Source organism: Mustela nigripes, chromosome 8, assembly GCF_022355385.1.
Source record: "Mustela nigripes isolate SB6536 chromosome 8, MUSNIG.SB6536, whole genome shotgun sequence".
In the NCBI taxonomy this organism is placed as follows: Eukaryota; Metazoa; Chordata; class Mammalia; order Carnivora; family Mustelidae; genus Mustela; species Mustela nigripes.
In genome coordinates, this window is record NC_081564.1 from 6,523,965 (window position 1) to 6,537,587 (window position 13,623).

At 40.5% G+C, this 13,623-nt stretch overlaps 1 protein-coding gene across 1 annotated transcript in view; it reads right to left on the bottom strand.

Annotated features, from left to right (window-relative positions):
• The window catches only part of KNTC1 (kinetochore associated 1), a 76,782-nt gene that overhangs the window by 26,245 nt on the left and 36,914 nt on the right, over positions 1 to 13,623 (bottom strand). The window contains exons 32-43 of the mRNA XM_059408326.1: positions 12,302 to 12,374; positions 11,626 to 11,693; positions 7,763 to 8,043; positions 6,773 to 6,945; positions 6,215 to 6,312; positions 5,433 to 5,571; positions 4,614 to 4,670; positions 3,956 to 4,119; positions 3,294 to 3,398; positions 2,804 to 2,932; positions 2,040 to 2,156; positions 934 to 1,043 (exon numbers count right to left, since the gene is read on the bottom strand). Coding sequence (XP_059264309.1) covers positions 934 to 1,043; positions 2,040 to 2,156; positions 2,804 to 2,932; positions 3,294 to 3,398; positions 3,956 to 4,119; positions 4,614 to 4,670; positions 5,433 to 5,571; positions 6,215 to 6,312; positions 6,773 to 6,945; positions 7,763 to 8,043; positions 11,626 to 11,693; positions 12,302 to 12,374 — 1,514 coding nt within the window. The remainder of the gene's footprint in view (positions 1 to 933; positions 1,044 to 2,039; positions 2,157 to 2,803; positions 2,933 to 3,293; positions 3,399 to 3,955; positions 4,120 to 4,613; positions 4,671 to 5,432; positions 5,572 to 6,214; positions 6,313 to 6,772; positions 6,946 to 7,762; positions 8,044 to 11,625; positions 11,694 to 12,301; positions 12,375 to 13,623) is intronic.

Below are 13,623 nucleotides of genomic sequence, written 5' to 3' on the forward strand. Positions count from 1 at the left end.
AGCAGGTCACCTAGTATGGGTTTGTTTTCTCATACATAAATTGATGATAGTATGCAATAAAAATTGTAAAAAGCGGCGCCTGGGTGGCTCAGTGGGTTAAGCCTCTTCCTTCAGCCCGGGTCATGATCTCAGGGTCCTGGGATCGAACCCTGCATCGGGCGCTCTGCTCATCGGGGAGTCTGCTTCCCCCTCTCTCTCTGCCTGCCTCTCAGCCTACTTGTGATCTCTGTCTGTCAAATAAATAAATAAAATCTTTAAAAAATCTTAAAAAAATTATAAAAAGTTAAATGGTGGTGTGTGTGAAAGCACTTTGAAACTGGTAACGTAACAGCAAAATGGTCATCCTATTTATTAAATAAATGCCTGAGACAGTATTTATTCCTACTCATCACGGTGAACTGTTACCTATCCATAGCTACAAACAAAACATTCAGCCTTAGTTTTCTCTATTCACTTACTAAATTACTTTTACAAATTCTCCCTAAATCATACTTTTCATTATGTCTTAATAAAACAACCCTGCCCCTGAGTTAATCTGATTTACAAGTTCAATTGCTCAGTAACAATATTCCCAAATTTTCCTGAACATGGGGATCATCTAGAAATTAAGGATTAGATTCCTGGGCTTTGGCCCAGATCTGCTGAGTCAGAACCACCAGGGAGGGTCCCAGGAATCTGTATTTTAGATCAGGTGCCCCTGGTCCTGCTCATCAAGAGGCAAGCCTGGGAAACGCTTAACAGTGAATTGAAAGGGTGATAATACAAGAATTTAATCTGGTTCTGGGGTTTACTCAGTTTAGGGATGAACAAAAGTAAACACCAGAGGTCCATGGACCACGAGGAATAATCCTCTGTATTATCATGTTCTTGCAGTAAAGACTTCCAGTTCGTTAAGCTAACAGCAAAAAATATCACTAAGATTTAAAGAATTACCAGCAATATTCCAGAATGAGGCTTGTGTCCATATCTATATTCTCTACGAGTGCTTTAATGAGGTCTTTCTTGGTGAGAAAATGTTGCCTAAAAACAGGTTGGAAAGAAATCTAGAAACAAAAAGCAAAAAAAAAAGTAAAACTTACTACAATAAGGATACAACAGTGATTTGCTTTTTTATAGAGAAATATTTCTCTAGACTCCTCCAACTTTTTTTTTTAAATCACCCTACTCAACTTGAGCATCATTCTGAGATTTCAGGTATATTTGACTGTGGATCCAGTATCTCTCTTAGTCACTCTAACCTGGGGCACTTCATCAGTCAAGTGGTTGGTTATCAGTCCCATTACTACTGCATACAAATTAGGCTTCAAAACACATACCATTTCTGCAGTGATTACATTCCTGATAAGCCTACTGTTCGCCAATAAGGTAAAATGTTTCTCATGCACAGCGTAAAGAAAATAGTTTCGTTTGTTTTTACAAAGTGAAAAATGATGTTTCCCTAGCAGGAGTTCTTAAACTTTGGTATACCTGTGTATACACTGATGTTATCTTTAACCAAACAGCAGCACAGAAATATCAGACTAAAGGCTAGGTCTGAAATACCTTAGATCTTAATACTAGATAAATATTTCTATAAATGAGAAAGCTGAGCAGATAAATATGTCAAGCCCCTCCTAATTTCCTTAAAAATATAGAAAAAAGGAAATGAAGCCAACGGTCCTTATTTCTTTGAAAACACCAATGGGTATACTTAATATAACTAAAATCTATGCATCCACAATATACATCTTTTCTCTAAAGAAACAGACAATGAGATCTTTGCTTTAAGTTTTCCTGGGGAAAATCATCAGAATTGTGGCGCCTGGGTGGTCCAGTGGGTTAAGCCTCTGCCTTTGGCTCAGGTCATGATCTCAGGGTCCTGGGATCGAGCCCTGCATCCGGCTCTCTGCTCATAGAGAGCCTGCTTCCCTTCCTCTCTCTCTGCCTCTGCCTCTCTGCCTACTTGTGACCTCTCTCTCTCTGTCAAAAAAAAAAAGAAAAGCCCTTTAGAAAAACCATCAGAATGAACAAAATTTCATGGTACTCCAAAGAATACTCACACCAAGTTTGCCAAGACGAATACCCCACCGGGCATCAGTACTGAGCTCACGGAACTTAAGCTCTGTTTCTATTTCCTGATAGAGGCTGGCCAGCTGAGAGCCCACCAGAGATATTGCCTAAAGAATTAAAATATAAAATTCAGTTGCAAATAGAATACATTCTAACACCTTTTAGATCAAACCCAATAACAAAACTCACAACCTCTCTTTGGGATGACAGGGTGGAATGTTACATATTGCTTGATACAGTCATTATTCATAGGATATTCAGGTCATTCATTCAACTTTTAGTATGATGCCATAAATTTAGTCTGGCTTTTCTTCAAAGGAAAGGCCAAAGTTTGGTTATTCTGCAAACAAAACCCCCATAAAAAGCAAATTTTAAAACAAACAATAACAAAGACAAGTTTTGCATCAGTTAAACTTGTCCTTCAAAAAGAACTGGCTCATGGGTCTAAAATTTCAAATACCCTCAGGTAATTATAAGATGTCAAGTTTTCTGGCTGCATACAGATTTAAGAAATAAAAAAATATAATCCTTCCAGTTGAGCAATTCTTATAATCTGCATACACATTCACCAGTGAGCCGGTGAGTCAAGGAAAAGCTGGTAGAAAGTAAGTAAGTAAGTGAGTGAGTGAGTGAGTGAGTGAGCTCAATGTTTCTTTTGTTTAAATCTTTAAGATCTGAGGGCAAAGCTGTTTCATTTCTTCCCATAAATGTTTTAATACTTCAAGAACCAAGGCTGAGTTTCCTTAGGCCATACCAAAACTTTGTCGTAATTATGCCATGCTTTATCTATGAGCTTCCAGAGATTTTCAACCACTTCTTTTTGGGGTAAGAGAGTGCAGTAACCCAAGGCCAAGTCAAGATCCACCACGCGACAATTAAATACCTATCAGAAGAAAGAATCGGAGAACATTCTTTACAATCAAAACGGAATTTGGTCTCTGAAGGCTTGTTACTGAATTTAATTACAGACCCAAGGGAAGAATAAGTGTTTCATGAAAAGTTATTTAAAGTAACTCAGTTCTAACTTGTTTGTTTTGTTTTAACATCCTTTATCGTTATCACAGATTTAAGGAAACAACTCTAGCAAGTTCTATATGGCATGACAATTCTATCACTTCTCTTCAAACCTCCAACACCCCCTCCCCCTCCTCACTCTTATCCTCACTGAGAAATCAGAAGCAACCAGAAGAGGGAAAAAAAGAAAAAAGAGAGAGAGAGACAGCTTACCAAGAACAGATACTCACTTTGTGCAGTAATATTGTAGCATTTCCCCTGATAAATGTAACAGCTTTCTCTTTCAATTCCATAACAACATGCTTTGATTTAACTAATGTGGCCTCTCCAAACAACTTTTAGAAAAGAATAAAAGAATTTTTAGGCCCATTTCTAGCTATGCATCATTCTGAAAACTTTCCTCAAATATTAAAGAACTTTGAAAATTCATCATCATATGAAAAATGTGTTGGCATTTAATTTACGATGACTGACCACAGTGGGCGGGGCAGGGGGAGGGTGGCGCTGGGTGGTGGAATTGACTGGCGCGTGAAAGATAAAGTTTCGACCTAATGGGGTGGAATGAGACCACTTATTGGGTTTGGAATAAGGTGACACACCACTGCAACATAAAAGCTCGGGCGACGGATCTCACTTCTCGCAGTCTGCTTCCTCATTTGCAAAATGGAGACTCTCAGGGTTGTTGTCAAGATCGAGTATGAAAAGTGCACAAGAACCCTGAACCGAACCCAAATCTTAGCAGCTGCTCAACAATGTTTCTTACATCTGACAAATTATCAGTGTCCTTGCTCCAGAGCCAAACGAGAAAATGCGGACTTCAAATTCCTTTGTTTGGCAGAGCTTTTGTATCTATATACACCTGGAGTGAAAGCTTTTGTTCTCCAAACTATACCTTTCCGCTCAGACTGGCATTCATGAAGCTAGATGCAGAGTGCTGAAGACAGGTACCAAATGAACCAATGACAAATCTTAGGGCCAGCTCCCACTGGCTAGATTCTTGAAGGTTCTGGAGCAGGGCAGAGATGGAGTTTATAATAGGTAAAATAAGGTTGTCTCCTGTGGAATGATAAAAGTATTTTATTTCAGTAGCAGTATTATAATCCATTTAGATTTTTTCCTCAAAGAAAGAAAGATCACATTACCGAAAATTTTTTCCAGAGACAAGCTACATCTTTAATGTAGAGGATGTTCATATATTTTGGTTCTCAAAGTGAGTAAGTAAGAGAATTAACATGGGCTTGATTTTAAGCCAGAAAATAACTAAGTTTGATTGTAATTTGTCTATTTTGAGATGCTTAAGTCTTTAGCTGAGAAAAACCCACTTCCCTATTGGAAAGAGCAAAATTTATGAATAGATACATAAAAGTTACTGTTACAAGCCAAATGACACACTTTACTTGATCTTTCAGAAGAATAACATTGTAACAGTAATAACTAAGTAACCACCTCAAGAACATTAAGGCAGACTCATATTCAGGATTTCAAGGAATTTCCATATTGGTGTATTTATAAAATCATAACACAATATGTACATTTCTGACGTCAAATACCTTCATTAATAGAGCAGTATGGTAAGCTTGTCGAATCCAAGGGATGTCTCTTGCTTTCTACAAGAGAGTAAAGTACATAACAATAAATAAAACAACTCATTCATATTCTAAGAGATATTTAAATATTATACTATTATCAAATAATGTCCTAAAGCAAACTGCCACTTTAAATAAAAATTTTAAGTGTATACGGAAAAATACACAGATGAGTGTACAACCTGAAAAAGTGCATACATCCACATAACAGCACCCAAACTAAGAAACAAACCTCACCAGCACTTGAAGCCCCTGCTGGCCTCCATTCCAGTCACTACCCATCCCCAAGGGTAACCTAACCAGCCACTCCCCTGATATCCAACAGCACGGCTTCCTTGTCGCCTATCCTTGCACTTTATGTAAATGGAATTGGACAGTATGCCTTCTTTTGTGTTTGGCTTCTTTCACTTGCATTATGCCTGTGAGACTCACCATAGTACTGTGTAGAGTTCTAGTTTCAAATCTCTGCAGTTTAACCCACTGAGCCACCCAGGCGCCCAAATCTCTGCAGTTTAAACTTGCATAAGGCTGGGGCGCCTGGGTGGCTCAGTGGGTTAAAGCCTCTGCCTTCGGCTCAGGGCATGATCCCAGGGGCCTGGGATCGAGCCCTGCATAGGGCTCTCTGCTCAGCAGGGAGCTTGCTTCCCTTCCTCTCTCTCTGCCTGCCTCTCTGCCTACTTGTGATCTCTGTCTGTCAAATGAATAAATAAAATCTTAAAAAAAAAAAAAAAACCTTGCATAAGGCAGAAATACATGGAAAACAACAACACAAGTGACATTTACCGGTAAGAGGCACAAGCGATGCAATCAATTCATAAATAACCGGGAGCACCATCTGGGACTCAAGGACTATCCCATCTTCACTGAAGAAGTCACTGTAAGACCACTCTTCATAGGGATCTTTGTGAGTTCCGAAGGAAGTCTGAACACCAAACCACATGGAGATGACACAAGTAAATACTCCAAAACACAACTGCCACCTCCACCAGGCAGAACCCATGGGCAGATAGATGTATTAGAGCCAAATGCAGTTTTGAGGGTCAAAACGAACCATGAAGTCTGTTTTTTCAGGTCTGTGGCTTATAATAACACCATTTTAAAGTAAATTGCTACTCTAAGAGAAGGACAATGTCCAGAGATGCTGGGATTGAGGCCCAACATTTCAAAAACATAATGCAACTTAAATTAGCCCATAAATGTGATAGGAAAAGAGGTCTCATGCCCTTGAGTTTTCCAGGCTCGAATAAGAAAACACACGAGGTAGGTTCATTATTTTTGTAAAGTACGCGAGTGATTTAAAAGTGGTACATAAAGGATGGGTGGGGTTTTATTTAAGGAAAAGAAATTCAGTGGGGCGCCTGGGTGGCTCAGTGGATTAAAGCCTCTGTCTTCAGCTCAGGTCATGATCCCAGGGTCCTGGGACCGAGACCCGTATGGGGCTCTCTGCTTGGTGGGGAGCCTGCTTCCTCCTCTCTCTCTCTGCCTCTCTGCCTACTTGTGATCTCTGTCTGTCAAATAAATAAATAATATCTTTAAAAAAGAAAAAGAAATTCGAAAGCAATTACCTTCATTAGAATTCCACAGTCATCCATTTGGCACTGTCTGGAAAGTTCTACTGCCGTTAAGGTATATTTACATAGTTCTAAAGCATCTAGTAAAAAATCTGAAAGAAAAATGGGGAAAAATCATTATACAAATATTTCATGTGTTTGGGATAATGAAAACAATCTTCCAAAAAAGAAAAAAAAAAGAAAACAATCTTCCAGTAACTACCATTCAAAATTCTGAGGAAAGCCACAAGGTAGAGAGAAAAGCTTCCACAAACCTCTGACTACCGTAAATAATGCAGTTCAAGTTTTTCCTTAAGCTCAGATGAGAAGATCATAGATGCAGAGGTAAGGAATTTCACAATGCCATTAAAGTGAGTATCAATAGTCGGGAATGACATTGTTAATACCTGTAAATATTTTCAAATAGGAATCCCTGTAGAGGATTGATTATAACTGGCTCTTTAGAAAATGGAGACAATGATCTACTGTCCTTATGGCAACATCCAATGGTACAGAGACAGCATGTGGGAGCCCAGCATGAAACAAAGCTATGTATATTATAAATCTTGTCACCTGGGCTGCAGATGGTGGCAGCTTGGCAAGCTAGAGCATGTATTTCGGAAGGAAGATTGAGGCCGACAGGTGTTGCCATTGGAACATCGTTAGCCAACATGTGACAAAGCTTATGACATGTCAGAAACAGCAATTTCCCGGTGTCCTCATTGCAGTGATACCTAAATAAGTCTCTGGAAGAAAGGGTGTGTTGGAAGTTAGAGCACGCAGAGCAAAAGCAAATGCATTTGCCTTTCTTGGATTAATATCGGACCACCGGGGCACCTGGTTGGCTCAGTGGGTTAAAGCCTCTGCCTTGGGCTCAGGTCATGATCCCAGGGTCCTGGGGTCGAGCCCCCATCGGGCTCATCGTGCCCTGCATCAGGCTCTCTGCTCAGCAGGGAGCCTACTTCCTCCTCTCTCTCTGACTGCCTCTCTGCCTACTTGCGCTGTCTGTCAAATAAATGAATAAAATCTTAAAAAAAAAAGTATATATATTTGACAACCACCATCATTTAAAATGTCTTTATGCTGTATTCATGGTATCTAATGTGCTTTGTCTTCAAACTTACTTGGGACGCCATTAACCAGAGTGCAAAGGCAAACGAAATTCAATAGTTAGCTTACCCACGACTCCATGTTACTTACTTGCCTTCTATGTTACGACTTTCTTTTTTCTAAAGAGAGGGAGAGAGAGAATGAGGGGGAGTGGAGGGGTAGAGAGAGAATCTCCACACCCAGTGTGGAGCCCGATGCGGGGCTCGATCTCACAACCCTGCGATCTTGACCTGAGACAAAATCAAGAGTCGGGATGCTTAATTGACCGAGCCACCCCAGCACCCCTAGGCTACAACTTTCTGACCCCGAAGTCCAAACTAGGGTCTGAGAGTGAGAAACCAAGAATGACTACCATGAAAATGAAAATGTCACTGACCTGATCCCACCACCACAGAAGTTACAGAAGCCAGCGTTCCTTTCCGCCAAGCCGTGCTCGTGCACGGTGGGACTCACCTGCACCTGGCCAGCGCTGCTTCCACATTCCCGTGGTTTAAGGCTCTCCAGGTCAGCTCGGCCTCCCGCTCCTGCACAGACATCTGCAGCGCCAGCGCCTGTCTGTGTAGCTTGGACTCAGTGCTGAGGCTCCTGCCCTCACGGGCTGTAGGCTCCGCGGTGCCCCGGGATTTGTGCTGGGTCTGCGTGACTTCGTGGGCTCTGATGTACTGTTCCCGGAGCTCTGCGACCAGGGCACTGTTGCTGTAATCTCCAAAGGACAGGAAGACCTCGAAGTTCTCCTAGCAAGGTAAGCAGGACAGCGCACATCTGTTTACTTCATGCTGTTAAAAAACCACTGGCCAGGCTCAAACCTTGCCTTATTTCTGCCTCAAAGACTATTCCCTTGTAAATTAAAGATTTGAGACTTCATATTTCAAATTATGAAAGTCATAGTATTAGAAAAAGTTTGGAAAACAGGAAAAGCCATCTTAACTCAGGATTCTCTCCATGTCAGCGCTATTGACACCATTTCTCAGTGTCATTCTCTGTCGTGGGGGGGCCCAGACTAGCAGGAGGGACAGATTAAGTATTAGATTTGGGTGATTCCATGCTGGCGGCTCGAAGAACCCAGCTTTGCTCTTCTCTGTAATAACTCCTGGTTGGCCGCTAATTCCAGACCTAGAATTTATTTTTCTGACCCAATTAAAAAATCCCAGAGGCCCTCGGAAGGTTACCAAGAAGTAGTGACAGTAAGTCAGCTCTTCTTCTTTTTTTTTTTTTAAGTAATCTTTAAGCCCCACTTGGGGCTCAAACTCACCACCCTAAAATCAAGAGTCACATGTTCTTCTGATGAACCATAACCTCTAGACCTTCTGTTTTGATGCCACACTTTAGAGCAAGGTTTCTCAGTCTTGCCGGATCATTCTTTCTTGTGGGGGCTGCCTGCCCATCATAGCAGTGTCCCTGGCCGCTAGCCACTGGATGCCACCAGCATCCTCCATGCACTACTTGTGACTATCAAAAATATCTTCAGATACCGTCCCCTGGGCACAAACACACCTGAGCTGAGAAATGGTTAACCTAATAAACAGTGACGATTTGGTATTGCCTGAGTGTCTCTTCACCAGCATTTGGTGGCTGTGTGGGTAATTTCATGTATTACCTTCTGCAGCTAACTCTATGGCATTTCCCCTCTCTTCATCACTACATAGATTCCACAAATAATACTACTGTTTTTTAAAGATTTATTTAAGAGAGAGTCTGGGTGGCTCAGTCAGTTAAAAATTTATTTGAACGAGTGAGAGAGGGGCGCCTGGGTGGCTCAGTAGGTTAAGCCTCTGCCTTCAGCTCGGGTAGTGATCTCAGGGTCCTGGGATTGAGCCCCGAATCAGGCTCTCAGCTCAGCAGGGAGCCTGCTTCCTCCTCTCTCTCTGCCTGCCTCTCTACTTGTGATCTCTGCCTGTCAAATAAATAAATAAATAAATAAAATCTTAAAAAAAAACCAAAACAAAACCACCCCCCAAACCCCCACAACATTTGAATGAGCAAGAGAGAGAGGATATATGAGTCAGGGGAGTGGAGGCAGAGGGAGGGAAGCAGTCAGGCTCGATCCCACGACCCTGAGATCATGACTTGAGTCAAAATCAAGAGTCAGTTGCTTAACCGATTGAGCTACCCAGGCCCCTCACCACAAATACTATTTTTGATGGTTGTATAACTTGATCTATGGTGCAGCAATATTTATAAAATGTAAAATTTTGAAACTGACGTTTCCCCCAAAATATTAGTGATCTTTCCCAAAGGGATGCCTCATGTAGATATACTCACAGAAATAAATACTTACTCATAGAAATAAATATAGTATTTCCTATATTTACTATGGATAAGATTTGTTATATGTCGCAGCTCCTGCCTTACTAGGAACCACAGAAATGTTTCTGCTTATGTAACCATAGACTATCTCTGGAAAAATACACAACAAACTGGTGTTGGTGGTGGCACTTAATGTGGGAAACTGAAGAGCTGGGAGTGTTAAGACAGAAGGAAGACTTGTTTTGCACTATATGTTCTTTTTTTTTTTTTTTTTAAGATTTTATTTATTTATTTGACAGAGAGAGATCACAAGTAGGCAGAGAGGTAGGCAGAGAGAGAGGAGGAAGTAGGCTCCCTGCTGAGAAGAGAGCCCGATGCGATGCGGAACTAGATCCCAGGACCCTGAGATCATGACTTGAGCTGAAGGCAGAGGTTTAACCCCCTGAGCCTAGGTGCCCTATTCTTTTAAGCTTTTTTTTTTTTTTTTTGATCAAAGAATTAATTTCTTATTGTTTACAACATGCAGTACAGAATTTTAGTAAGTTTATTTTTTATTGTGGTAAAATATACATAACATAAAACTTACCATTTTAACCATTTTTAAAAACCTTTTGAATTATGTATCATCCATGAATAATCTAGTCAAAGATAAACATGGAAGTGATTAAACCAAGGAGTTTCTCTTTTTTCTTTCCTTTTTTAAAAGGTTTTATTTATTTATTTATTTGACAAAGAAAGAGAGAGAGAGAGCATAAGCAGGGGAGCAGCAGGCAGAGGGAGAAGGAGAAGCAGTGTCCCCACAGAGCAGGGGTAGGCTGATGTGGGACTCGATCCCAGGACCCCAGGATCATGAACTGAGCCGAAGGCAGTCGTTGAACTAACTAAGCCACCCAGGCACCCGGTTTTCCTTTTTCAATGTGGATCTTTTCCCAAAGGAATGCAGCTTCTGTGTAGAGTCAACGTATTTCATGATTTTTAAAGGATATATACATTTTTTTTATTTTCAGTAATCTCATTTTAACTGTTTACTGCTGCTGAGACAGTGCCAAATAGAATAAGCAAGGGTACTGGGGCCAGACAGGTGGGGTTTGAGTAGTGGTTCCGGTGTCTCGCTCACCAGGCTCACCGCAGCACTACTCAGAACAGCCAAAAAGGAGAAACAACCCAAGGGTCCATCAACAGAGGAATAAATAAACGTGGTCCATCCATACAGTGGAACATGTAGCCGTAAAAAGGAATGATGCACTGAAACCTGCTCCACTGGGGATGAACCCTGAAAACATCATGCTGCCTGAAAGAGGCCAGACATGAAAGGATAAATATTGCGTGCTTCCCCTTATACTGGAAATATACAGAATAGGCAGATTCAGAAACAGAAAGCAGATCAGAGGTTACCAGGGGCTGGAAGGAAAAGGGAGTGGGGAGCTGCTGCCTAATGGGTAAAAATGGATAAAATGAATAAAAAGCAGAGTTTCTGCCAGAGGTGATGAAAAGCAGATAGAGTTGAAGGTCATATTACACTGTAAATATAATTAATGTCACTGAAGTATATATTGAAAAATGGCTAAAATGGCAAATTTTACATTGTGACCACAATTACGAAAACTTAATAATATACCCAAACCAGTCATTATACACTTTATTTGTTTCATGGAAGTGGTGTTTTTTTGTTTTTTTTTTTTTGATAGAGCAGAGTGAGAGCACTAGCTGGGGGGAGGGGCAAAGGGAGAGGGAGAAGCAGGCTCCCCGCCGAGCAGGGAGCTCAATGGGGACTCGATCCCAGGACCCTGAGATCATGACCTGAGCTGAAGGCAGACACTTAACCAAATGAGCCCCCCAGGTGCCCTGAATTACACACTTTAAATGGATGAATAGTGTGGTATATGAATTATATCTCTATAAGGTTGTTTTTTAAATGACAGAGACAGAGAAAAGGGAAACCATTATGCTGTATTTAAAAATTCCTGAAGGCTAGCACAGAAAATTTTAAGACTAATCATTTATGTCAAGTTCACTCATTAGTAATGTAATTAGTAAAGTAATAATGTTCAATATACCAACATCTTTACCTGCAAGCTAGCAACAACTTTAAATAGTTTCAGGATTTCTTCACATTCATCCTTCTTCTGTAGATTGTCTGTAATTAAATTTTTTAAAGTTACAGCAGACGTCCAAGTTTCCGTACTGTGAGAATTTTTAAAAGCTAAAATTTTAGTTGGATCTGGTTTTCTCATCTCAAGTCTTTTCAGAAGCTGAGGTAAGAGAATTTAAGTACAAAAAGAAATCTAATTATTCTATCTGAAGGTAGAAAAGAGAAATTTATGGGTAAAAAAGAGAAATGACAATTTTTCTGAAATAAATTGTAGCTTTTTTCCCCAAGAGCATTTCTTTGTTAATGTTTTACTTAAGTTCAAGTTTAAATAGGTTTTTGCCTGATCATGACCAAATGATAAGTGAAAAACATGAGCAATAAGGACAAGGCACTGAAGAAATCTAGTGTAGCCTTAAACAGTTTACTGAAGAATGTAGTTGATAAGCTGATTTTTAGATGCTTCTGTTTCAACACTGGCAATCAAGAAAATAAAGCAAGGAAGACTTTTCATGAGGAAAAACGAGTGGGATCAATGGAGATAATTAAAGCCAGAAAAACCAGGGGGGAAGGAGGAGGCCTGTCATCGATGCTACTTTCTGAAAAGGGCAAGCTTCAGAACAAACCCGAGGTGAGGGCAGAGAGGTACAGTCTACCTTTCTGGATGTCACACAGTATTTTAAGAATGTCTACGGATGTCTTCGCTACGGACATTCTCCAGGCCTTGTCCTGAAAAGAAAAATAGAAAATGAAATCTGCTTTCTTTACTTGCCACTTAGTATACATACAGACAAATATATAAATGCCACAAAATCAGGAAAAAACAGTAAAAAATGTGGAAAAAATGGGAGATCCATGTTAGAGGATGTCAGGCAGCTGCAAAATGGATCATAACTGAATTACACAGAAGGTAAACATGAAGACACCAGTATGAGTGCTTGGATATATAGTTTAGAAATACCAAGAATATACAAATCCCACAAATCACCTTTTGGCTACACTATAATTAACCGTCACTCCAGTTTCACTTTTTTTTTTTTTTAAAGATTTTATTTATTTATTTGACAGACAGAGATCATAAGTAGGCAGAGAGGCAGGCAGGGGTTGGGGAGGGAGAAGCAGGCTCCCTGCTGAGCAGAGAGCCCAGGACCTTGGGATCATGACCTCAGCCGAAGGCAGAGGCTTAACCCACTGAGCCACCGACGCACCCCAGTTTCGCTTTTTTAATAGTTTTTATTATTTAACAAAACATTAGGCAAAGTTCTCTGGAAAAGTCAAAAAGAACTGAAGTTGTTTAAGTTCAGAGAATGAAAGTCCAAGAAATAATCATTATTTTGAAGACCGACAACATTAAAACAAACAAAAAGACAAGAAAAATCAAAGAAGGAAAAGCTTTAAAGATGCAGTGTACATGAAACGCTTAGACAGTGCTAGGACGACACAAAGTACTCCAACATTTCCACTACGGGGTACAGTCCAAGCTGGTGGTTAAGAATACGGACTCTGCTATCAGAGTTTGAGCTGAGGTTCTGCCACTTTCTAATAAGCTTGCAAAAGTCACTTATTTCAAAATGTTAGGCTTTTTTTTTTTTTTTAATTTATTAATTTGAAAGAGAGAGAGCACAAGCAGGGCGGAAGGGGCAGAGGGAGAAGCGGACTTCCTGCTGAGCGGGGAGCCCAATGTGGGGCTCAATCCCAGGACCCTGGGATCATGACCTAAGCCTTAGCCAAAGGCAGATGCTCAACCAACTGAGCCAACCAGGTGCCCTTAAAATGTTATTTTCTGCACTTAATCTATAAGGAGCTGAGAACAGGAACGATCTCACAACTGTGTAGACAGTTCATTTAAAGTATTTAACCTAAGGCCTCCAGTATAGTAAAAGCATAATAAATATTTGATGCCAAAATAACCAAACTAGTTTCCCTAAAGGCAAAAAATTTCCTGAGATGGACTGCTGAGAGAGGTTGAGGGATAACT